Source organism: Amblyomma americanum, chromosome 2 (assembly GCF_052857255.1).
Source record: "Amblyomma americanum isolate KBUSLIRL-KWMA chromosome 2, ASM5285725v1, whole genome shotgun sequence".
Taxonomy (NCBI): domain Eukaryota; kingdom Metazoa; phylum Arthropoda; class Arachnida; order Ixodida; family Ixodidae; genus Amblyomma; species Amblyomma americanum.
In genome coordinates, this window is record NC_135498.1 from 41,696,076 (window position 1) to 41,719,637 (window position 23,562).

At 44.9% G+C, this 23,562-nt stretch overlaps 1 protein-coding gene across 4 annotated transcripts; it reads left to right on the forward strand.

The window, feature by feature from the left end:
* Positions 1 to 38: 38 nt before the first annotated feature.
* Positions 39 to 23,007, forward strand: Zdhhc8 (zinc finger DHHC-type containing 8). 4 transcript variants are annotated; one of them, XM_077654036.1, is made up of 9 exons: positions 205 to 601; positions 3,167 to 3,288; positions 5,422 to 5,484; positions 6,742 to 6,899; positions 8,457 to 8,629; positions 9,110 to 9,212; positions 11,897 to 11,988; positions 12,873 to 13,026; positions 20,321 to 23,007. In XM_077654036.1, the coding sequence occupies exons 1-9, from the start codon at positions 510 to 512 to the stop codon at positions 21,128 to 21,130; spliced, it is 1,767 nt and encodes a 588-aa protein (XP_077510162.1). In that variant the 5' UTR covers positions 205 to 509; the 3' UTR covers positions 21,131 to 23,007. The 4 variants fall into 4 exon arrangements, with proteins under 4 accessions (XP_077510165.1, XP_077510164.1, XP_077510162.1 ...); XM_077654037.1 differs by having other exon boundaries at positions 12,873 to 13,020; XM_077654039.1 differs by lacking the exon at positions 5,422 to 5,484 and having other exon boundaries at positions 39 to 601; positions 12,873 to 13,020.
* The last annotated feature ends 555 nt before the right edge of the window (positions 23,008 to 23,562 follow it).

Genomic DNA, 23,562 nt, shown 5'->3' on the forward strand with positions numbered 1-23,562 from the left:
CGTGCTCATTTATTACGAATGAACCAATACGCCACGCCATTGGTACGCATATTTTGTTCATGCCTTCGCTTATTAATTAGTGTGATATGTATTACTGTGCAAATTATATCGTGGATGACGTTACTGTAAAGAGCCCTCACGCGCGAATAACGAGGTAGCGTCTTTGTGCAGAGTGCGCTTGTTACGCCGTCCTAGCTTGGCCACAATGACGCGAGATTTCTGCCGGAGATGTGCGGAGATGGGAGTGGATGCGACAAATTTGTGGGGTAGTGGTACAGACGGTTTCGATGGTTTCGTGTACAGCGGCCGTGCCCACCTTTAGCCATACTCAATGTGTCCGATCCTGAGGAGACTATCATGGTCGTTCTCCGATGGAACTTCGAGGAGCTCCAACTCCAAGTGGACGCAAAGGGTCATCAGCCATGTTAACCTGAAGCTGCTCAGTGACAAGCGTTTAACCTATGATTGACTCGTAAAATTCCGATCGGGTGGCTAAACTGTCAACAAAAATGCCCAAATGCAAGTCGAAGACGAGGTTTCTACCGGCGACGTGCGCATGGACGCTGTTAATCACAGCGACAACGTTGTTTTTCGTGTTTCCGTGAGTATGATTCCCTGCTTTGCGTGTAGACTCATTAAGCCTAATTTCGATGTTTCTCACAATATTAAGTGTGTCAGGCGAGTAAGGAGCGGCCGGAAAGGCTGCGTTATGGGCGAGGTCGTTAGCATTTGCGGGGCGCATGCACCCGCGACCCCACGTGTATTTGTGGCGTTCAAAGGGATCGAGTCCTTTGTGGTCTGTGGTCGCAGCCCGCGGTTCTCCACAATGGTTCGGCCAAAATTTCGAACTTCGCGACTCGTTTTATTCGGAATTAGCCAGACATCCTACGTTTTTCGCAGTTAATGTTTTTGCTTTGTTCTCACTTGAAGCAGTACATCAGGGCTTTCAGTCTGAGACACGCGCGAACAAGTTGACAGCTCGAATATCCGAAACGCCGGACACCGCAGATCGTTTCGCGTCTGTGATGTTTGAATGGTGTCGGATTGGTGATCGTTCCTTGTGCGCTGGCGGTGCTTAGTTTCACGACTGGGGCGTTCATCGAACACGGTATCGGCGCCTTAGGACTCATTTATTCGATGTAGAGTTGCTTTGTCTGGCACCCTTGTTCGCCTCAGAAAGCGGTGTAGTGGGAAGGAATTACGAAAGCACAATCTTTTTACGTGCCTTATTCACGCGAACAACGTCCAGCCGACATTTTTTACTGTGCCATAACGCGCTTGCTGCCCGTTGCAGTTGTTATGGTGAGCTAACCGCACGACACGCCTCTCCTCAGATAACAGCAGGTTGGAGGAACGCGGCTTCTAACAGCTTGTAGCACGAGGAACGACGCTGGCGACTTTTGTCCTTGCAGATAAGTCGTTCGCAGTGCTTATTAAGCTGGTATTTCGGACAGCGTGAGCGCTGCCACATCGTCCTTGCGACAAGGTTTTTTTAGGACCATTCCAAACACTTGTCAAATCGTGGCAGGCCATGAAAGACGTCCGAGATACGATTCTTGTTTTGCTATTATTCATGTAGAAGGCCTGCTCGAACAATGCAGGGGAACAGATTGTTTCCTGACAAGAGAAAGCTTCAGTAGTGCAAGGAATAAATGAAATGCTGGCAATCATGGTTCACTGCTGCGAAGTAGAGTGTTTGGAAAGTGAGCGTAGTGCTTCTGTCGTTCAAGTTGTCTTCACATAGCACACTCAGTTCCGTTTGTCGGCTTCGTATTTTTCATTACATTTTGTTTTATGGCATTTCATGAAGCTTTCTCATAATGTCATGAATCCAAAAGTTAACGTTCCATTTTTTAAGCATGCAAGCACAGCATTACCTTTAAATGTCCGCTAGTGCCTGCGGACCAACAGGTGCAGCAGAAAAAAAGCAGTTCACAAAGGCTTCATCCAAGAGTTCCTTGAGCTTTTTGGTTTGCCATTGCAAACAGATGTTGTACAGCTCTTTAGCTGGTCTGCCAACACTTGTAAATGTTCAACGTTTATTTCCATGTGCACTCTGATGGAGGGGAACCTTGGGTTTTCATTTGCTCTATCAGCTTGTTGTTCGTGCACTTCAGTGCGTGAATTGTATTTTCCGCCTTCATATTTGCGACTTCAAATTGAAGCACCAGGGTTAGTCTATGGCTCTTTGTTTACCTCCTCACAAGTTGTAATTCTTTATTTCATTGAGTGCCATACTTCAGCAACAGCAATAAAAATTTGCAAGCCTTTTACGGTAGGAGCTATAACACCTCACCCATCATTTAGAAAGCAAGAAGTGGAAGCTCATTATTTTTGAAGCGGTGGTAATTTTGTGATGGGTTCCTTTAAATCAAACAAAGATGTCTGGTTGGAATTCGATATTTTGATGAAGCAGCTGTGGTCAGTAACATAACACAGCAGCAAGCTGCATTTGTTCCATTACTTTGAGCGATGAAGCAGTGCAGCTCAGTGGGTCTGAGCACGATTTTCCGTGGCTTAATCCACTGACACGCTAGGTTTGTGTACAAAACGAACTTCCAGCTTTCACCGAAAGTGGGCTACACCTAGTGGTGATGTCTTTGTTTCAGGTGAATTTTGCATCGTTAATCTCACAAATAAACTGGTTTTTATGCCGCATACCAAACGCAGTAAATAATATTTTGCGAAACAGTGAGTGGGGTAGCTAATGACAAAGATACATTGCAAACGGCTATCGCAAGATCGAAAGGGTAAAAAAATTAAATACATGTATTTCTTTCACCAGCTGTTTTCACAAGCAAACTGCAGTGATGTCGATACATTCTTTTTGTTTACGAATCTCTGGGGCAAGACCACAGTGTCATTTATATCCAAACTGTGATCACTGAGGCCTTTTCACAGATTACGCTACAGATTTCAGTCGAGTGGCAGAAGAGGAAATATACCATTTTTAAATCCCAGTTTTTATGGCAAGTAAGGCTACTTCAGTTGCGTAATAAACATCATTATAACTGCAAAGGCTCAAACAATCAGTTTTCACTGAGAACATAGATTGGATGGATTTTTCCTGAGTGTCATTTAAGAATAACCCTTGATATGAAAACTTGATGAAGGCTGTTCTGAAGACTGTCTGTAAGAATCGCTTTTTTTTTTTTTTTTCTTGCAGCTGTCCGGAGTTGACCGGTCGCTACCACTACAGCATCCCTATTTTGCAGGGGTTTGTGACATTTTTTGTGCTTGTGAATTTCTCCCTGGCCACTTTTATGGATCCTGGCATCATCCCAAAAGGTGATTAGTGGATCCTTACAGCAACTACTACTGTTTTTCACATTTCTTGTCTCATGCCAGTACGTTGTAATTGTATTGAGGGTGTATCATGTCATTTTTATGCTTGGTAGTCACTAAATGCTCAGTGAAACAAAGCATGGCAACCTGCTTTAAAAGATAGATTCGCATATCTGTCTGTTTCTGTGGTACTAAATGTTTGGTCCCATAACTTTGCCTCACAGTGCTCTTATAAGGTTTGACCTCACTTGCTAGAGGTTCGACAATAAATGTCCAAGCATTGACAGTGTCATGATATGCAAAATATATTGTTTCACTTGCCTTGCCATGGCATTAGACTGGCTGCATGCGCTTCAGTGGTTTTGTTGCCTTCAAAATGGGTAAATTTAATGATCTCTATAGACTACCCCACAAGCTCATATTCAAGCTTGGGCCCAGTTTTTGAAACTTGCTGCCAAATATGGGAAGACGTTAGCCTGTACGGCTCTCCCTGGCTCTCTGCCAAGCAGTTCTCGGGAGGACAGCATCTTCAGGCCTGCTTCTTGTCTAGTTTGTTCAAACTGAGAGTCTGGCAGGAGGAGCTCCGCTGCTGTCGCCAGTCTTGCCACACAATGTAGGGGGTGAAAGAAGAAACAGCTAAAGATAGTGACCTACGAGTTGTAGTCGAGTTGGGCTAGCTCAATTCGGGTCTTGTCGGATCAGAATATTAGTTGGGACCCTGTCAGTAGGCCATTGATTAAGTTTTGCTTTGTTAGTTTTGCAAATTTATTTATTGCAAGAATGCCTCAAGGGGCATGTTACAGACACTGAACACACTCAGCAGCTTAGAATAGCTGTCATCCCGGTTTTTCCATAATCATTCATTGCATCCCCCAACTGCCCTCCTTTTTTTTTTTTCATATATCAGCTGAGTTCTTCCTGTTTTCTTGATGTGATTGTTGACTCCAACAGAAAGATAATGGGTTGAAATGTTAGTAGAACTGTTTCGAGCTTACTGGAAATTATTTTGCTGGAAAAATATTGATAAAAGATCATGAACCATCTTGTAAAATAGCACATCTTCATATTTTAAGCATCATGTTCCTGGTGCGGAACGCTTCAGTTGATGTGACCACAAATTTCTTGTTTATTCCAGTGCCTTTGAACATTCAAAGTGTCTTGTGATGAAAAGTAAAATAGTGAGGCATTTTTGTAATTAAGAAGCAGGTGGCTTTCTTTACTTTGCAGCTACTGGAAAATGTTCACTGGTATAGAATATAGCTACTTTAATGGGAATGAAGGATGGTATGCTAATAAGGAGCATGGTGCATTTTCAAAACGCTTGTGGTATTTTTTGTGTGTCTGCTTTCATTTGCTTTTTTGGCACACAGACAGCTCTCTCATAGCTGATTTGATGAGTGTCATTCAGTTCTTGCTGAATGTGCAATCTAAGTGTTATCATGAGGCTTCCCGCCTGAATTGGCCTATGAATTGTGTGTTGCATAGCATGAAAGGCAATATAAATGTTTTTCTATTGCATCAATCTTTGCCTTGGTTTGCTTTCTTGCTTCTAATATTATGTGTGCATATAATGCCACTTGAAAATGCGAATGGAAAATCTTAAAAGTAGAATTGGTTTTAATTTTGTTTGTCCCGTTTTTTGGTAGATTGCTGTGTTCTGCTCACTACAAATTTTTTTTTTGTTAGGTAGGTCAATTCTTTGGTTGCATGCTCTTTACAAGTTCTCATAATGTAGCACCAATTTCTTCTCTCACATGTAAAATGTTCTTCCGCATTTGGTCCATCAGTGTGTTTTTGCAGATGGTATTTTACTGAAACCAAACCCAAGCACTGGTGTGATGTTACTTGCATATTAAATGCAGACATTTTCTTAATGTTTTTATGTTTCCTAGACCAAAGAGAAGCGACAGGCTGAAATGGCACGTAATTAGGGTCTTCTTCAGGCTAAGGGGGGTAAAAATTGAATAAAGAAAATGAAGAATTTAGCCACAGACTGATTCATAAGGTGTCGATAGATCCTGCTTTTTTAGGTTTTTAAAAAATTTGTTTGCCTCTAAGGCACTACTTATTAATTTCATGTTTTTCGCTTTTGATTGCCTGTTCTCTTTTGTTGTTGTTTTTTCTTTTCTGTCATAGAAGAGAAATGCACTCGTCAACGCTCATATGCTGTGAAAGTGATCGAGGATATTGCTCGTGAATGTGGGTTTATCTTCACTTTGGATTTGCTTAACGGCACATGTCCCGTCTTCTCGTCTGTCTGTGGTGGTGGTCATGCTCCCTCGTTTGCAGATGTGCAGCCACCCCAGGCATATCCGTTGTTTACAAAAAGTTGTAGTTTCACTGCTCCCTACGGCAATGTTTGGTGCATACCTGTTCGGGGTTTGTTGGGCTGGGGACTCACCTTCAGGATGGGTGAAGAGCAATTTTTGCGAGGCAGTAATAGCAAAAATGCTGTCCACGAGCCTGTTATTAACCTTTGTAATGAAATGAAATCCTCATTTTGGTGTGCTAGTGAAATACTTTGCAGAGAGAGCAAAAGGCTTTGCTTCAAAAAGTCTTACAGCCTTGGCAGGTAATGCAAAGTCGCAAGAGAGCTCTTCTTTTACCTTCCTTCATCATTGCATTTCTGTGCTGCAGTTATGCAAAGTTGTTTTTCACAGATGGCTGCATTCATCTGTAGTCATTCCCTGCCCACTTTGTAGACTATGTTTACTGTCAGAAAGCTCAGATGGGATTTTGGGTGGCATTGCTATGCTTTTTGTTTGTTTGTTTTTCATCTTGTGTGTCCTGTGCTATGTGCAGTCGTGTATTTCAATGTTGATATCTTCTGAGAATTGTGAAGGATTGTTGTACCAACTGCCCTTAATATATTTTATGCAAGTCTATGTAAGCAGCGGTGATGGTAATTCACTCTTTGCAACAGTTATGTTAGCATCTGTTGAAGAAAAGAAAATGTGCCGGTTCTATTTCTTGGCAAAATGGCATTTTTCCGGGGTAGTTGGTGCGATTCCATTTGAGAGGGCCAGCGTGAATGTTGGGACGAGCAATGTGTTATGTGTCTCCCTCGTCCCAACGTTCTCGCTGGCCTTTTCAAATGCTATTGCTAGGGTCATTCAGAAAAAAAGAATTTTGTTCTTCTGCCGCTAGAGATAGCACAGTTGTAGACGATTTAAGTTTGAAGACGAGACGAAAAAAAGAAAGGTGCATTTGCTGCATAGATGAAGGAACTAGGCCCATCACAGCATTCAGGACAAATAAAGGCTGGTGATGCTTGGCCATGCAAAATTGAGGAATTTTAATGCAGCTTGTGTCTGAAGTTGACCAAGCTGATATCGTTGGTCACATTGTGCACCTGCGAAGCACCCTAAGAGCTGCTTTTAGAATACACGGGCTTTTCATTTGAGCCAGCTATTGAATGGAAGGCTTTGTGCCCCGTGTTCTTCTTTCACCCCGCAGACAAACCATACCACGAAAAGGACGATGACTTTCGGTTCCCGCTATACAAGAATGTGGAGATCAACGGCATCACAGTCCGCATGAAGTGGTGCACCACATGCCAGTTCTACCGTCCGCCACGCTGCTCCCACTGCAGCGTGTGCAACAGCTGCATTGAGGTTAGGGGTTTTTTTTATGCTTCTTTTCTGTTGGTAGATTGGATACAATGTGTGGACATGCGGTAAAAAGGAAATGAATGTTTCTAGAAGTGCCCATCGTTTTGATGCGGTCACTTTTCCTGTGGTTTCTCTGGGCTCTTGTGCAGCTTGCATCATGCACCCCGCGCTGCATGTTTTTAGAATGCAAAGAGAACATATTTCCCAGCCCTTTTGAGGTGATTCTCGACCCTTTTGAAGTGCTTCATTACTGGAAGCTTTTTTGCAGCACCAGTACATATTCTGGCAGCAAGACTAGTGGTGGATTTAGTATCTTTAAGAGGGTAGTTCATGATATTTAACCTGTTGGGTGTTGTCAGGCTTGTGGAGACCATACATAATGCATGAGAGGTATTGTGTCGGGGTGCTTTGGCATTGCTTCTAGTAAATCTTTTTCGAAAGGAATCTTTCTTGCAGGGAATATATGTCGCCTTATTGAGTGTTTACGTGCTGTTTGGCTGTGAGCACCTCCTGCAAGATGGAAGGAGTGCAAAGACACGGTGTCAGCACTGTCTGTTAGCGACTAGGAATGGAGAGTTGATGAGTATAAAAAAACAGTCCCTCATGTGGAACTTGCCCTTTCTTGTAGATGCTTAGCTAGCAACGGGCTGAAGAGATGTTGATGAGTCAGGAAATAGCAATGCGTCATGTAGAACTTGCCCTTTCTAGTAAGCGCGGTCGCCTTAGAACACGCTCCTTTGTTGAAAGGTTACAACCCTGATGTGCAAAATGCATATTCAAGCTAGTAATACAGAAAAAAAGTAAACGAGCGTAATTTCAGTCAGGAAAATTTTGAATCTTGAAAAAAAAAAATAGCTTGGCAGTGATGGAAACGCATGACAAGCTCTTACAATGCCAGAACCACATGGTTGGTTAGCTTCTTTGCTGTGAGAATGAACAATGGTGCTGCTGGGAAGCAGAAACCTCTCAGCTCTGTCAGACATGTGCTGCACTAGCTTTTTGTGAATCTTGTGACTTGCGATGTTTTCTGGGGTTGCCCTGTGACTCAAGGACATGATATAGCTTTTGTTGGTGCACTTAAGTGTAGCATAACGCATGCATTGTGCTTGGCATCTGTAAAATACAAACGTTAAGTGTTGCTGAAGGTCTTAGCTTCCGTTCACCAATTTCACTTTACCTTTTAGCAATTCATGATAGTTTCATGTGCAGTGAGCTTGCACTTATTCCACGATTGGCTCTCAGTCTGACAAATGGTAAGAAATTGCAGATTATTCTTCTAAATTGCAGATTTTGTTAAACCGTGAAAGTACCTTTTCCACGGCACTCCTCGGGGGATCCCGGCCTCGCCGAAAGATGCATAGGTTATGCTCTCTGTGAATCGAGGTTTGTGTATAATTTGAAGTTGCAGTTTGTCAGCATGAAATGCTAGTGTCATTATGTGTGAAAAGATGGCTCTGTAGTTAGTCTGGAAGCACAGCTCCTGAGCCTGTTGTGAAAAGGCATTCTTCCTCTTGACTGCGGATGCCTGTGTCCATCCACTCTTCTTGGCCATCCTTGCAGACGTTTGACCACCACTGCCCCTGGGTGAACAACTGCATAGGGCGGCGCAACTACCGCTACTTCTTCCTCTTCCTGATATTCCTCAGCACCCACATGATTTCCATCTTTGCCCTGTGCCTCGTGTACATTCTGGACAACCGCCAGCGCCTCAACAGTCACCACAGCATCATCACGTATCCTTGCTCGTCTTCTTCTTGCTGCACTTTCGTTGAGCCTTCATTTAACTCACCCTGGTAAGGTTAATGCTTGATGATTATGGATTCAAGAAGGGGGCTTAGTCAGACCAGTCGATGCATATTGATGGAAGCGGCTGAGCACCACTAACAGACGGCACAGAAGAGAACAACACAGACACAAGCGTTGCGTCTTCTGTTACGTCCTGTCTGTTATCGTGGTTCAGTCGTTTTCATGAAAATGGAATTTACTTCGCCCCCTGTGAAGGTAAACACGTTCACTTTGCCTTCTGGAACGACTGTTGTGTTGTTGTTGTTTTGTACCTTCGCTTTATATCTGCTTTTGCATTTTATTGTGGTCTTTATTCTGGTTGCAAGGTACGGGATGGGATGACATTATGCTACTGCGGAACAAAAAAAAAATGTTGGTGTATACACGCATATGGGAACCATCCTTGACTTGGAGCTTTGCACCACCAGAATGGCCATCATAGTGATCTGCACCATACTATTCATCCCCATCTTGGGCCTTACGGGGTTTCACATAGTTCTAGTCTCCCGAGGCCGAACCACAAATGAGCAGGTGAGAGCTGCTGTCCACTCCTCTTCGGCGAAAATAGCAGCTCCTAGGTCAGCGTTTTACAACTGTTGCAGTGCAGTTCAGTTTGTGCAGTTCAATGTGCTGTTTGCCGTTACGAGTCATGCTTTGCTTGTTTAATTGGTTTGACTTCCTATAGTTCTTATACCCCTGTCACACAGGCACTTCAATAAGCTATTGAGTCGGTAGCCTTTGAGATTCACAATCACTATCAAACTCGAAGGAGTTGTGCTGCTGCTACTTGGCAGTCTCGATTGCCATCGAGAGATTCCATCATCTCGCACCAGAGAGTTCTGGTGCCACCGTTGCTGGCAGTAATCTTGCAGGCATGCTAGAAAACAACTAACATGTTTAACCTGAATAGGGTACAAACAAACTCTTTATTAGTTACAGTAATGGTCATGTCTTTCTTAAAATTAATTTCATTGTTTTGTACAAGCTGAATAGCATTCATGCATTTTAGAAGAAGTTGGCGTTGGTTGTTTTTGTATCACTGGCAACTATGATATGCTTGTTGCAGTGTTTTGCAGCCTGGCCTGACTTTTCTTCTGCAAAATAAGTTGTGTGTTTTAAATTTCCATATTGTTCAGTGATAGTATTGCTCTAATGTTATTCCTCAGCGCGTTATTGCAAGCACTTCGTATCCAAGAGTGACGGAGCTGCCACTCGAAGGTCCCCGAGATCTCAGTATTGATCTCGATAGAGTTCCCTGCTGCTCTGGTGACTCTGTAGACTACTGACTCGACGGCCATCGGAGCCGCCACATACAGTCGAACTTTCATATATCGAGCTCACAGAAAAACACCTATGAGTTCGATATAACGTGTATTTCGATATAATAGTAGCAGTAAATTTAACAACATACAAACACTTTGAGGTGGAAAAAATTTATTTCTATGATAACCACTTACTGCACACAGATTACAGAGCAAAGTAGTCGTAAACTTTTTTGTTTTCTTTATCTGGAGAGAACACATTTTTCAATGTTACCAATGGACTGCGAACGGCTGAGACCACAGCCTTCCATCGGCGCACAATAGCAACGAAATAAGTTAGGGGCACGGAGCACGTTGAATCATGTGGGCACAGGCTCTCAAGTCCTCGTCACAGTTACATCAGTAATATCCTAATTATCCACGGCGTCTGCAATGATGTCTTCGTTCGCAAGCTCCCCTGCGGTCTCAACGTCGCTGTCCGCAGAGCCAAAGTCGCCTGCGCCTGCCCGGTCACAAATAACACCAGGAAATTCGGACAGCTGGTTCCACAAATCATCAAGACCCATGACGGCTTCGTCAAGCTCACCCGATAAAGAATTTACTCCCTCTTCTCCGAAAAAGCAGAGAGCAGAATGTTGGAAACAGATCTGTATAGTTTCGTTTTTGACATCATTCCACGACACACTGAGCATAGACAGAGCCCCTAAGAGGTCGATTTTTAGGCCTCATCCAGTTCTCAGGTTCTGTAGGAACCTTCCAATCAGATGTTCCTTATAACCAACCCTCACCAGATGGATTATCTCCTGGTCCAAAGTTTGAAGCAACGACGTAGCGTTCGGCGGGAGGAAGTGAAGTTCAGTGTTGCTGAAACTAGCACTGCAGCGGTAGGCACAGCAGTTGTCTACAAGCAGGCAGACGTTGCGATCTTGACCTAGCAGGTCATCGTTCCAAGACGTCAGCCGCTTGGCAATAAGTTCGAACGTCATCCATGCTCTTCAATTGGACCTGTAGGTCTCCTGAACCGAAAGCACGTTCTACAAGCATCCCGGAGACTTGCTTTTCGTCAATCTATTCACGTTGGTGGTGAGCAACGCTAATATTCTAGCCTTGTTAATTTTCCCACCGTGGGACTTTTCGTCACGACACGCGATCATCTTGTTCAGAAGCACCTGTCAAATAACACACATCTTTCTGTGTTGAAATTACCACGATGTTGGTACTTTGCTGTGACGTCACCCCAAGTTTCTTCAATCCAGTTGTTCACAGTGTCGATGTCCATGATACGGCTCTCACTAGTGATTGCCTTGCTGACAATTTCGTGGCGTTCTTCAAACCTCTGCAGCCAACCTGGAGCTGCTGCGGAAGTCATTCCCTGTTAAGAACAAAAGCAAATTCCTTTGCTTTCTGCTCAGTCATGGTGTCAGAAATGGGAATGTTTTGTGATTGAATGTTGAGGAACCATTTGTATGCAGCCACTTCAACATCTTCAAACACAGCGCTGTGAACACATCTTGCTCCGCACGCACCAAGTCTTTTCTCCGCTTTAGGCTTTTATTTTAACGCAAGAGCATTAGTACCCCATGTTGGAAAAAATGGCCCAGCATCGGCATTGGCGACTGTTTGAAGCCTCTCAGCCGGAGTGGCCGAAGCAAACACGTGGAATGTGGCACCTTTTTAATTTTAAACATTTTCTTAGTGTACGAATTTCATAAAGCACTCATCATATTCGACAGTTTTGTGGAGATTGTGCAGTACAGAGACGGGCGAGTTGCAAAAGGCAGCGTGGTTGAGTGCCATTTCATTCCTTCTGTTATGCCCTGAAAGTGTCATTCTTGGTGAATGTGCTGAGCTTCTAATGGTACCTGCTCCTGCATGTCTGTGGTTTGATGCCACATTTCATGCTGCAGCCTAATAAATGTCCATTGTTTCTTGTGGTTGTTTCTTTCTATCCAGGTCACAGGAAAGTTTCGAGGTGGCTACAATCCTTTCTCAAGAGGCTGTTGGAACAATATTTGCTATACTATATGTGGGCCTCAGTACCCTAGGTGAGCTGCTTGAATTTTGAATAAAGGTCATTCACTGGATTTGATTGCAGTTTCTCAAAATTCTCAAAATCACCTAGAGGGAAAAAAGAGATGCTGTGGTCATTTATCCACAGTGGGCAGATGCAAGAAAGGCAGGACGTGCATACTTTGTATTTGGCTTGCCTAGTGTTCAGCAGAAAGCATGTTTTCGGTGCGACTTTTCGCGAGGCAAACCTCCAGTAAATGCTTTAATATGCTTGCGTTGAATTTATTATTAGAAAAGTGGAAAAAACATCTAAAATGAAATCTGTGCACAGTGGGGTCCACCGCGTAGTGGTTCTTATTCTGCAACAGAATCTGTTTTTGGCCCAACTCCGGCCAAGTCGAGTAGAAGTGTTTCCTACCTGATGTTCCTAAGGCGGATAAATCGCTCTTTAAGGAACTCACATTGGACCTAGAGCTACCTTAGCAGTGTGCACTGTTTTCACGTGCTCACCTGGATGGAGCTTTGAGGAAGGAATGCTTGTGAGGCTTGGGGCTGTGTCATTAGCTAAATTTGTGCGCACAGTTCTTGTCCTACACAAGCAGAATCGTCTCCCTGCCTAGCATTTTTATAGGTCGGACGTAAACTGTGTGCAGTGTAGCTCTACTTTTTCATGAATCTGAAAAGCTGCGAGCCAACTTACAGTTCTGCACAGGCTGAAGCAAAGCAGCACGCCAGATGATAGATGTGGCATGAAAGCTGGTTGAAGCAAGCAAATGCATGTGAACACAGAGACATTGCATGAAGGCCATTGCATGAAGAGATTTTGGGGGGTTTGCTAGCATCCTTTAATGGTGGTGCGGGGCTGTGTATGCTTGGCTGAAGCATTCCCGACGAGTGTCTTGTTTTTCTCTCGTCACAGCTACGCCAGTCACCGCAAGAAAGCAAAGAAGGCAGTAGCCACTCCTCCCTGCTCCAATCTTCTCAAGAAGAATGACAACCAGGTGAAGATCTACACGGACAACAATGCCACAAACATGCGCAGCCCCATGGGCAATGCATACAACAAGGTGAAGGTCTGCCTCCCCTATTCTATCTGTGTCTTTCGTTGTTGTGGCTTCAGGAGTGCATGGATCTGCCCTTGAGTTGTTCTTTGTTGTCTGTGTGCTTGTGTTCTGTTTACATGGGACTTTACCCATTTATTGCTAGCACTTTAACAAAATTAGGGACCTACTGGCTGGAACTGCAAGAGAGCACCTCCATTTCTTGGAAGATCTGGCTTGTGCTGTTTAATGTGTCACTGCTTGCTGATCTATAGTCTGATACAAGTCAGGAGTGCAGAAGCAAATACCCCTCAGAGGAGGTCCTCCAGCCAACGTCGTCGATTGATTGTCATGCCATTGCAGTTAACCCCATTCCTCAGAGGCACCTGCCAGTCTTGTGCAATTTCACACCAGCGGATCGACCGGGAGACGCCATGAGAACTGGTCACCGCCATTGGCTGAAGGGCTTCCTTCGAGGGGCATTCGCCACTGCCTTCTTGGGTTGTATGCAACTATAGGTGGTGAGGAATGAAAGTTTGTACATCATTCATGCAAGAGAGCAAGCGTGACTTTTCTGCCCCTTGCTCTTTCAGTCTGAGGCAGGTCTGGCTTCACGGAAGCCGGGGCCCCCCAAACATCCCTGGAGCCACCCTCCCCCTTGCTCAATACTAAAAATTAACTTTGGACACCTCTGGAACATAATTTTTGGTTAAGTGCCTGGTCTGTGGTCTTCTCTTTCGATGAGATACTCTTCTCGGGTTTGTGGGGAAGCTGCATAACGTAGTGGCAATTCAGCAATGAGTCACAGTTCTCCTCGGGATTTGGGGAAAGGAGGAGTAAGGATGTTTATTGTTTTTTGGCTATCATGTGCACGAGGCCCTTGAGATTTGCGCTGCTATCAACATGCCGAGCCTTCCTTTTCATCTTTTTGCTGGATCTTCTCATGCATATTTTTGGTATTTCCGACAACACCCATTGGTGTTATGTGGTATGCACAGAATTGGATTGCAGACTGCTTCATTACATGACTGAACTTCAGCAAATAATTATTCCAGTGGCTACATGTGGGATGAAAAAAATGTTTATGTGGTTGTGAATAACAGGTGTGGGCACATAAGTTCCGCCTGTGTAGCTGCATGCCTCAGACTGTTTGTATTAATAATTAGTCTTGTGGAGAAAGACTAGGTGTAGAACAATAGATCATTGTTGATTGTTGCAGTGGCATTGAACACATGTAGTCTTTGAGATCGAGAACTCGGGCACTTTCATCTGTTGTATGTGTGCGTGCTGTTTTTTTTTGTTTTGTTTTTTTTTCTCAATAATTATTTTGTGCATGGCAACCTGCACTGAATGGATAGGCAGGAGACTTGTCTTTGAATCTACTCTTTACTTGTGCATCAGTAGGCGAGACTATTTCAGGCATGCATGAAGCTGAGGTGAATTTTCGTGCGTCACTGAAGAAGTAGTCGCTGTAAAGAAGTTGGCTTTCTTGGTCAGTTTTGTGCAATCCTTACAGGCTCTATGAGTTATCACTAGGTGAAGTGCTGTGATTAGAGACCCATCTGTGCAGTTCCTAAGTCATCCCTATCTTGATGGCACAAGCTCATCAACAGATACAGTAAAGCCTTGATTACTGTAGAACCTCGCTGTTCCGTTAACGGGTGCTACATTTTCGTGAACTAGTCCTCTCCAAGCTCCGACAGAAACCCATGCAGCACAGACTGGGCGATTGCGCCACAACTGTGGCAGCTTTCCCACATGCTAGGTCACCTACATATAGTACTTGCGTAACGGTGACAGGGCCAAAGCAGAACTTTAGATTCCATCAACGTTTTGCTGCCGCCATGTTCGGCGGCTTGTGGCGTGTTGCGCCGATGCCGAAAACACAGGCAGCGCAAATCTTTTGGCTGTTGGTGCAGCTCCATTGCCACTGTGGCGCGAGCACAGGCGACTGGAGGTGCAAGTGCGAAACTATGGCGCAACAAACGCAACGCAGGCAGCGCTGCACGAGATGCATTTGTGTGCTGGTTGACCGCGGGGCATGTTTTTCTATTGGGTTTTCTCTCTCATCTGAAGCTTAATAATGCGATTAAGTAGGTTCCGATAGACGAGGATTGTGTAAGATTAAAGCAGACTTCGAAAAAATAGTGCAGAAGTGCACCCGCAAGCCCAAACTTCGCCTGCTCCGTGCACCCGCCTTCTTCGCTACTGCCTCTCTTCTACCAACAGCTGCTCAGGTAGACTGAGACCCATTGCACGCTGTTTAGAACTTCCTGTGCATGTGAACAATCGCAAGAGCCACAAAGCCGTAAAGATTCCAGAGAAGCGTGTTCTCCTGACTAGAAGTAAAACAAAAAAGCAGCAGGCAACAATGTGTTTCACGCTTCCAGCTGGTACACTTTTTTCCCGCGGTCTCATGAAAGACATAACAGTGGGCCTCTACTGTATTCAGTATTGGCGAATTCGAAATCCCGGACAATTCGTAGAATTTCTCCCGTCCCATAAATTGTGATGTAAATTTTACAGAATAGTTCAAGGCGGCAGCTTGCACTGGCTGGGTTAATTCGAAGATCTGAAGTGCGATACGGGAACGCACGAGTTTGACTGATAATGCAGCATCTTATAATCAGCGCTTGAGCTCACATTAAGCAGCGCACCAATAGGACCTTTCAGTGTTTCAAGCACACTCACACAGACAGCGGCAGCACTCTGACTCAGTGCATGGCACGGTGACGTCACGCAGGACAAAGCGACCCTCTGCAGTTTGTCACTGCTCGACCGTCCTGACGGCATTCGGCGTGCTCAGACTGCACCGTACCAGCCCCTGAATGCCCAGATAGAGTGCTTCAATGGTTAAATGTACATTCCCCCCTGCGGCTCCTAGTCTGGTCAGACCTCTGAACTGCTCTGTTTTTGTCTCTCCTTTTCAACCAGTCTCCTGTCGAAAGCACTTCCGTGCATGCACCTTAGAGCTGCGCTGTGCCGCAAACTTCATATGTCCTTGGCCGCTGCTCTTGCGTGCACCAAAAACGACTAGAGTATAAATATGCCGGTGAAAGGTGAAGAGCTTTCCCAGTTACTGAGTAACATTTAGAAAGATGCGTGACCTTGTTCTTCAAACGTATAAACTGGTGTGACCAAAATTCTCGTGACCACCATTGACGTGGCAACTAAGAGTCGAAACGAGCTCCTAATGTAGGAGGATATAGCTCTGAAATGTCGAATGCAGCTTTGTAGTATGCAACAGTAGCAACTCAGAAGTTCTTCACATGGTTGAACAATGTTTCGCGCTTGCTTTTTTGTTTTGTTATGTTTTGGTTTTCGGATAGTTCAAAAGCCCACTTGATTCTAACATTTTTTCCGGTCCGGTGGGCTTCAAAGTAACGAGGTTCTCCTTTACACAACCGGTTGCTGAAGATCCTGGTTATGAGACTGTTGGCCTCTTGATGTTTGCTCGGAAAGTGTTGTCCTCCTGCTTGCAACCCTTATCCTGTTATTGGAGCCCACTTATGTGGTTTACTGTTTTTCAAAAACCTTGACGAGCATTGCAAGCCTCAAGATTGGCTTCATTCATGTGGATGTGGAGTTAAAACAGCACAGGTTGCATTGCATGTCTTGTGCACCTTAACTAGCATTCAGCAATTTGTGATCAAGGTTTAGAAGTGGCACTTCATCTTACACAGTGAAATTACAAAAACAGAAGTTATATGTTGATAATGGGCCTAAACCACCCCTTGTAAATGGGAAGTTAGCATGCTCTTGAGGTAGAGTGCACTGCTGTGAGAATCTCAGCCAAGTTTGATGGTCCTACATAGCTTGTGGTACTCGGTGTTTTTGCTTTTAATTCCTCTATTGTTGCTATCATGATGTCACTTTGAAGGCAGCAAGCAGGATTTAGGGATTTCACTAATCCGGGCAATGCACCTGGAGGCACACGTCGAGGGGAAGCAGAGGAGAGAATTGAAGTTGAGGTGTCTTTTATCTGTCCGCTCCTGTCTCATGTTGAGGAAAAATTATTTCTGAGAAATTGTTCTAGTGTGGCGCACTGCAGTTTTCGAGGTGTTAGTCATTTTCGCTGAAGAAGTGTCTCCAGGCCCTTTTCAGAAAGCGACGACTAGAATAGAGGGTTGGTACACCGTGATGGCCCTGCATAATGAGGAATCTGAAAAGGTAGTAGCCCATAGAGCTTATTCATGTGACGTCAGTAGCCCAGCTTGCCTATGGAGGCCACTGTGGCGGTGAAACAACATGGCAGTTGAACGCAGAGACAGTCACATCGTGACAGCATGAGTGGGGTAATCCGGTTGTCCTGAATAATCTGATACCCCCCCCCCCAACTGAACGAGGGTGGGTGGGGGTGGCAAAGTGACTGTCAGGGCCATCCAGTTCACATCTTGTGGGAACCAAGATAGTGTGTGGGACAAAACAGCACGTGTTGCCCTATGTGTTAAATCTTGCGTCAAGATGTATATCGCACAGAGAAAAACGTGAGAAGCAAAAGAATTTGACTTTGAGATGTCATAAACATTAATAGCTTCCACGGAAATATGAGGTGGGTTCTTTTTGTTGTGTGTGACAAACTGCTGCATTCATTTTCGGCGAAGAAACCCTTAAGGGCATGGTTGGAAAGCAAAAAAAAATAGCCTTAGTTAAGAGGTTAAACAAAAAAGCTGGTCTCAAAAACGGCACGTGTGCTACACTTTTCTGACACGCTTCACTTTCTTCTTTCCTTCATGAGCTCTGGCTTGCTGACATTTTCTTTTTTCTCTCTTTTTCTCTCTCTCTTCCTTCCTCTCTTTCTTAAGATATATAATGTCACGCCTGTCTGATTGGACACTTTTCCTCCAGGTCAGAACTTGCTGTAGATGCCATTGCAGCGCAACTTATTTGTCGAGTCTCTTTCTGCCTGCGGCATTTCACTAGCCTAATGTGTTCTTCATTTATATCTTCCTTCTTTTTCCCCCTTTCTCTGCATTGACGGAGATCTTGGTAGTTTCTTGAGCTTTCTTGCCTGGCGCCTAACAGTTGCGTAGGCTGTTTACTTCTTGCTCTTCATTTTTTGTTTCGTTTTTTTAACCTGTTCGTGTAGGCCATGCTTGGTGTGCTTGGCTTGTAGTCGTGGCTGGCATTGAAATAGGCTCAGACTCCGTTGGTCGTTGGTGCAGTATGAGTACTGTGTCATTGGTGACACTGTCTCTTATTTGTGATTTGTGCTGTGATATGAATCCAGGGGTGCTATTTTGGGGCTGCTACTAATGCTCTGGGGAGTTGCAGATGCTTGCTGTTGGCAAAACCCTGTGCACAAATTTCTTTGTCAGTTTTCAAGAGTCTGCACACCCAGTAACCAGCCCAGATGCATTTTTATGGGCCAGCTGCTTTGTGACAGGTACAGCATTGCTGGCATTCACTGAAATAGTTAGGCGATAGCCTTTAATGGCTCATACTTGCGGTGATTGTCAGTCCGTTACATCGCCACCTAGGTCATGTGAGCTTGTAATGTTGCGTGATCCTAAGGTCACTGACCTTAATATCACAGAAATATCTCTCATTTGGGTAAAAATTGCAAACGGCTTTCGCCTCCAACAAATTTTTTTCTGTTCCAATTTCTTTCTTGCCTTGCTGTTGAACTGCTGATGTAGGTTTGTATAATGTATGGCCGGCCTTTTTTTTAGCTTTGTGTTTTGATCCCGATGACGTCATTCTCAGCCATGCATCTTCATTGGAACTAACCCTTCAAGAAACGCTGCCTTTTTGTCGCAAGCTTGTTATTTCATATTGCAGTGGTTTCGTTTGCTGAAATTTGGAAGATAGCATCATTGGGTTGGCTACCTTCACTGCAAAAGGCATGTTGTCAGAGCGGGTCTTTGTTTAATAATTAAGTCGTTTAAAAATGATGACAAAGTTGTCAAATGGTTCAGGTTTTTTTACTGTTAATATAGAGTTGTTCAGAGAGCTTGTCAAATGAAATGGTTAGAAGCATTGTGGCTGAGGCCTTTCAAGAATACAGATGAGCTGGGCCACATCTTACTTTTGCCTAATATCAGCCTATGAATCAATAGGTGTAGCAAAGGCTCGAGTGCAAAGGTAATATATTGCTGTTCCATCACATCACTTTCTGGTCCTTTATGTGCGAAGTTACATAAATGTGATGGCTTGTTGAGTGTACTTCAGTATACTTAGAAGTGTGAGTGATGGTAGCTAATACACCAATTTTACCATGCTGTCTATGCATGTGCATGGCTGACTACACTTCCTTCAGGTCAGAACTTGCCATAGATGCCATTGTGGTGCAACTTTTTGTTAGTCTCTTTCTGCGTATGGAATTTCACTAAGCCTAATGTGTACTGTATTTATCTCTCCCTCTTTCTGCATTGCTGGAAATCTTGGTAGCTTCTAGAGCTTTCCTGTCTGGTGTACCGGTTTAGCTCTTGTGTCAAGTGTGAAGCAGCTTAATCTAGCTACATTCTGGTTGACAAAAGGTTTTGCCTGTGGTAAGATATCCAAAAGATCGCGAGTTTTAAGCTGGTTGTTAAAGATCTAAAGATCTTACTTTCCCGCAATGAGCCAAGAGCAGAAGACACCAGACATAAATTCTCACTATGAAAAATTCCTTACTTTGAATATCAGCATTCATTAGCAGTCTATTCGTACCTCCAGATATAAACGGACTTTATCTGGAATTAAATCGCACTACAAAAATCTGCACTTCAAAGTGCAGTTGCATGCACAGCATCTGCTGAGAGCTGTAGCTGCTTGTATCTATACTTCACCTTAGCAGGTTTGTCATGGTCATGAATTTGTATGCTTGTGTTTGTGCATGATTGCTAGTTGCATGAGCAGTAATGCATTGTGCCGTATGTCCTACTAGTATTCACTAATGGCATAAAGTTCTTGTTTACCGCGCTCCATAAATGAGCATTATATTTTCTGCGGTCTCAGTCCACTGTACTTGTGTGTGCACATTGACCTTTCTTATTATGAAGCTGGTTGCTGAATTAACGTTCAATGTGAAAGTGTGTGCTCGTAGAGTAGCAGCTGAGAGTCATTAGAAATTATCATTGCAAAGGTCATTGTCTTTACTGATAGAATTATGTGCTGAATTTTGTTAGCGTATTGTCAGAAGTCCTCAGTTCTGTCTGTATAGAGAAAAGTTATTTGGCAGTAGGGTGTTAATTCTGGTAATACTTTAAGAGCAGCCAGCCTCTGCAGCCAGCCGTCATTCTTTTGTTCTCAACTTCACTGGTTATTTTAGGTCGCCAGCTTTCTCGTCACATGTGTAACTGGATTCCATAATGGTACATAAGCTCACTCCGCCTCCTCCTCGCAGATGTCACAAGGCTTGGTCGAGCCATCTGACATCGACACTTTCGAGGCGACGCAATCCCGCGACTGTGAGCCTTCACCACCGCAGCCGTTGCACCATGGCTCTAAGACCAACTTCTTCAGCCCAACGGGAAGTGGCTTCTTGCCCGGAGATGCATCCCAGCACCCGGTTCCTCCAAGCAGCCTTGGAGGTGCAGCAGGGGCCCCCTCAAATAGCATCCCACTGCAGCCTCTGCGCTGGCCACAGAGTCCGTGCCGCACGCCGCCCCGCAGCCTGACCAGTCCCACAGTCGGCTCTCCGCTGCGCCGCCCACCGTTGCCATCACCCGGATCGGCACCACGGCGATTGGGCGGCAGGACGAGTCCCTCGGGCCGCCGGTTCGTCTCCGAGAGTGAACTGGACCAGGCTAATGGCAACTATCCGCCGTGCGCACCACCTCCCGACCTTTCCGCCAATCGGACTCTGCTCGGCTGGGAGGTGAGGCAGCAGCAGCTGCAGCATCCTCCTCGACCCGGGTCGCGGGGAGACGTCAGGGTCACGCCGACTCCGAGTGGTGGTGTGTCAACGGCGCGCCGGTTGAGCGGTGGGGGTACCCCTCCACAGGGCAAGGGCTCGGTGCTGGAAGGCGCCCATCCGGGACGGGCTGCTCCACGCCGGCCCATGTCATTTGTGAAGGCGTTGGAGATGACGGACTCTCTAGAGAAGGGCACTGGCGGAGCACGGCCTCAGCGTAACACCACTGCCGATGGTGCAGTGCCCGCGTCTGGCGAACGGCGCTCTGTATATGACATGAACTACGAGATTTCAGTGTAGCTGGTCAGCTTTGTGGTGTGTGCTGCCTTGAACACGGGCACAGTGTTGAAACCTGTCGTGTCCGTCAGAGTGTTGCAGACCGAGTGGGTGAAACGGAGTCCTTGTTGCTTTGGCATTGTGCCAGATGTTTGTTCCAAGTCTCTGTGTTCAGGCCATCCCCAGGCTGTGGCATGCCCATAGAAGCCTTCGTGCCATCAGCAGAGGTTGCAGTAAACACTTGAGCACATTGTCCCTGCTCCAAGGACAGCATCCGATGATTGAGGACTGCACTTGGACAAAAAAAAGGGGCATAAAAGGAACTGCCAGGGCTTGGCCCCTCACGAGCAAAGTTTGTGCACAGGGAACCTGGCCTCATGAATGACATTGGCTGCCCCTGGTGTGCTGTAATTATATGAAACTGTGGGCTGTTATGTACATTAAGTGCAGCTGTAGACACATGCTTGTTTTGTTGATTGGTAATCCGTGTTTCTTGTTGTTTTTTGTGTTCACCAAGGTACATCTGTAGAGAGAGAGTCAGCATTGGTGTGCCAAGACTGCTACGTTATTATTGTCATAGTTTTTGCCCCACTTTTTTGCTATCTCTTGTAACCTCAGAAGTCAGTTACCCTTTTCTTATCTTTTTTTTTTTCCTTCTCACCTTACCGAGCTTGAGTGTTATTTATTGCCGTTGAGACTTTCTCCCTCAGAATGCAGAGCTAGGCAAGCCACTTCTCTCCTTATAGCTTTCTGCATGGGCTCGCGAGCGTAAGGCTAAGCTAAGCAAGTGTACAGCTGAGGCTTCTTGAAAGGAACAAGCAGGTTATCTTGTTGAGCGGACACTTTTTCCTATGCTTGTGTGGGCCACTTTAAAGTGCTCACTTCTTCACGGCTGTATTTAAATAGTAACAGTGTACATATGTGTGAATATGTCACGGGTCTTGCAGACCTTCTCCATGCACCGCCACAGTCTGCAGTGTTTGCCACAGCCTTGCCATTTTCGTTTTCTTGGGTTTTCAAAGGAGGCGGCACGACTAAAAGAAGGCTTTGGGGATTCTTGCCGGGCCTGTGGTCCATAGTATTACCATTTATTTGTCAAAGTGCCAATTCGAAAGAGAAATGTCCGAAAAATGTGTTTGCACCGTACCCATGGGGAGGACATCCGGCATGTAGCTAGCAGTTTGGGCCTAAGTAACGTTCCTTCGGGGCCATTCTTTCTTCGCTGTTTCCTTTATATGCACTATTAATTTCTTTTTTCTGTGTATGTTGCAGTTATAATGTGCACAGATTCCTCTTTTAATTGTTGGCTTGCCTTTAGAACGAGTTGTTTCTTTTGCACTCTGCACAAAGCAGTTCCGTATGTTTGAAAATATATAAGGATCATCATCACACACTGGGTGCAGTGAGTTCAGTTGCAGTTGACACTCATACTTAAAAGGAGTGATTTATACACACTGGCAGAGCCCCTTGCTGGCAGGGCATTTTTTTTTTTTTCTTTTTACACACAGTATGTTTGTGCATGCTGACTGGCTGCTGACATTTTAGAGAATGATCTAGCATCATTTTTATCTGGTTTGTTGAATAAATGGAATCAGTTGACTGATGTGAAACTGTGCGAGTGTGTGTTTTGCAGTGGTGGGAATCTGATGTGTGGTGGCTCAAGTGATTAGGGCTAGTTGAAAACTGAGGGAGGATGCAGGTGACCGTGGCCCATGTACATAGGCAGTTACAAGCAGAGCATTTGTCAAAGATCACACCTTGTTTTTATCCCATGCACGTTTGGTGGCATGTTTTCAGTCAGATGCATTCAAGAACAGAAAAGAGTATTCTTTAACAATTGGATTTGTGATTGCTGCAGTGCAATTAAAAATGGCTTTGAAATAAAGCTTGCAAGAAGAGCTCGTCTTGTGTGAGTGCCATTTTATTTATGTACATTCGAGTTCAGGCCATTTGTAGTAAATTTGTGATGTACCCGTTCCATTCCTCAGAAGGAAAGCAAGGACACTAAAGGGAAAATGAACAAAAGCAAGAAGCTAAGCTAGACTGGTCAGCTACCCTTTAGGAATAGTACCAACATTTTTCTTGCGTGAAAGCATGGTTGCATTGCTGGAGGAAATTGCAAGAGTTCTCTAGTTCTTACCCCCACTTACAGTTCACCGTCATTGCAACGTTGTCGTGAGGTCGCAGTCGAAAGCGATGCTTTTCTGCAATCGCACTGGCCTTCGTCACAGTATTAACAGGCGCCACTTGCTGTCTTGCCACGAAGCCCAGCTTGTCAGCATGTTGTTCAGCGCAATACAAGCAGTCGTGTTCCTCTGATCCTTTCTTAGCGCTTCGTCTTGACACTAGTTTACCAACTTTCATGCTCCTGAAATTGCTGCACCCGACTGTTCCACAAAGGCAGACTGTGTGGCATGCGAAGCGGTTGATGCCTATCATACTTTTATGCCAACAGC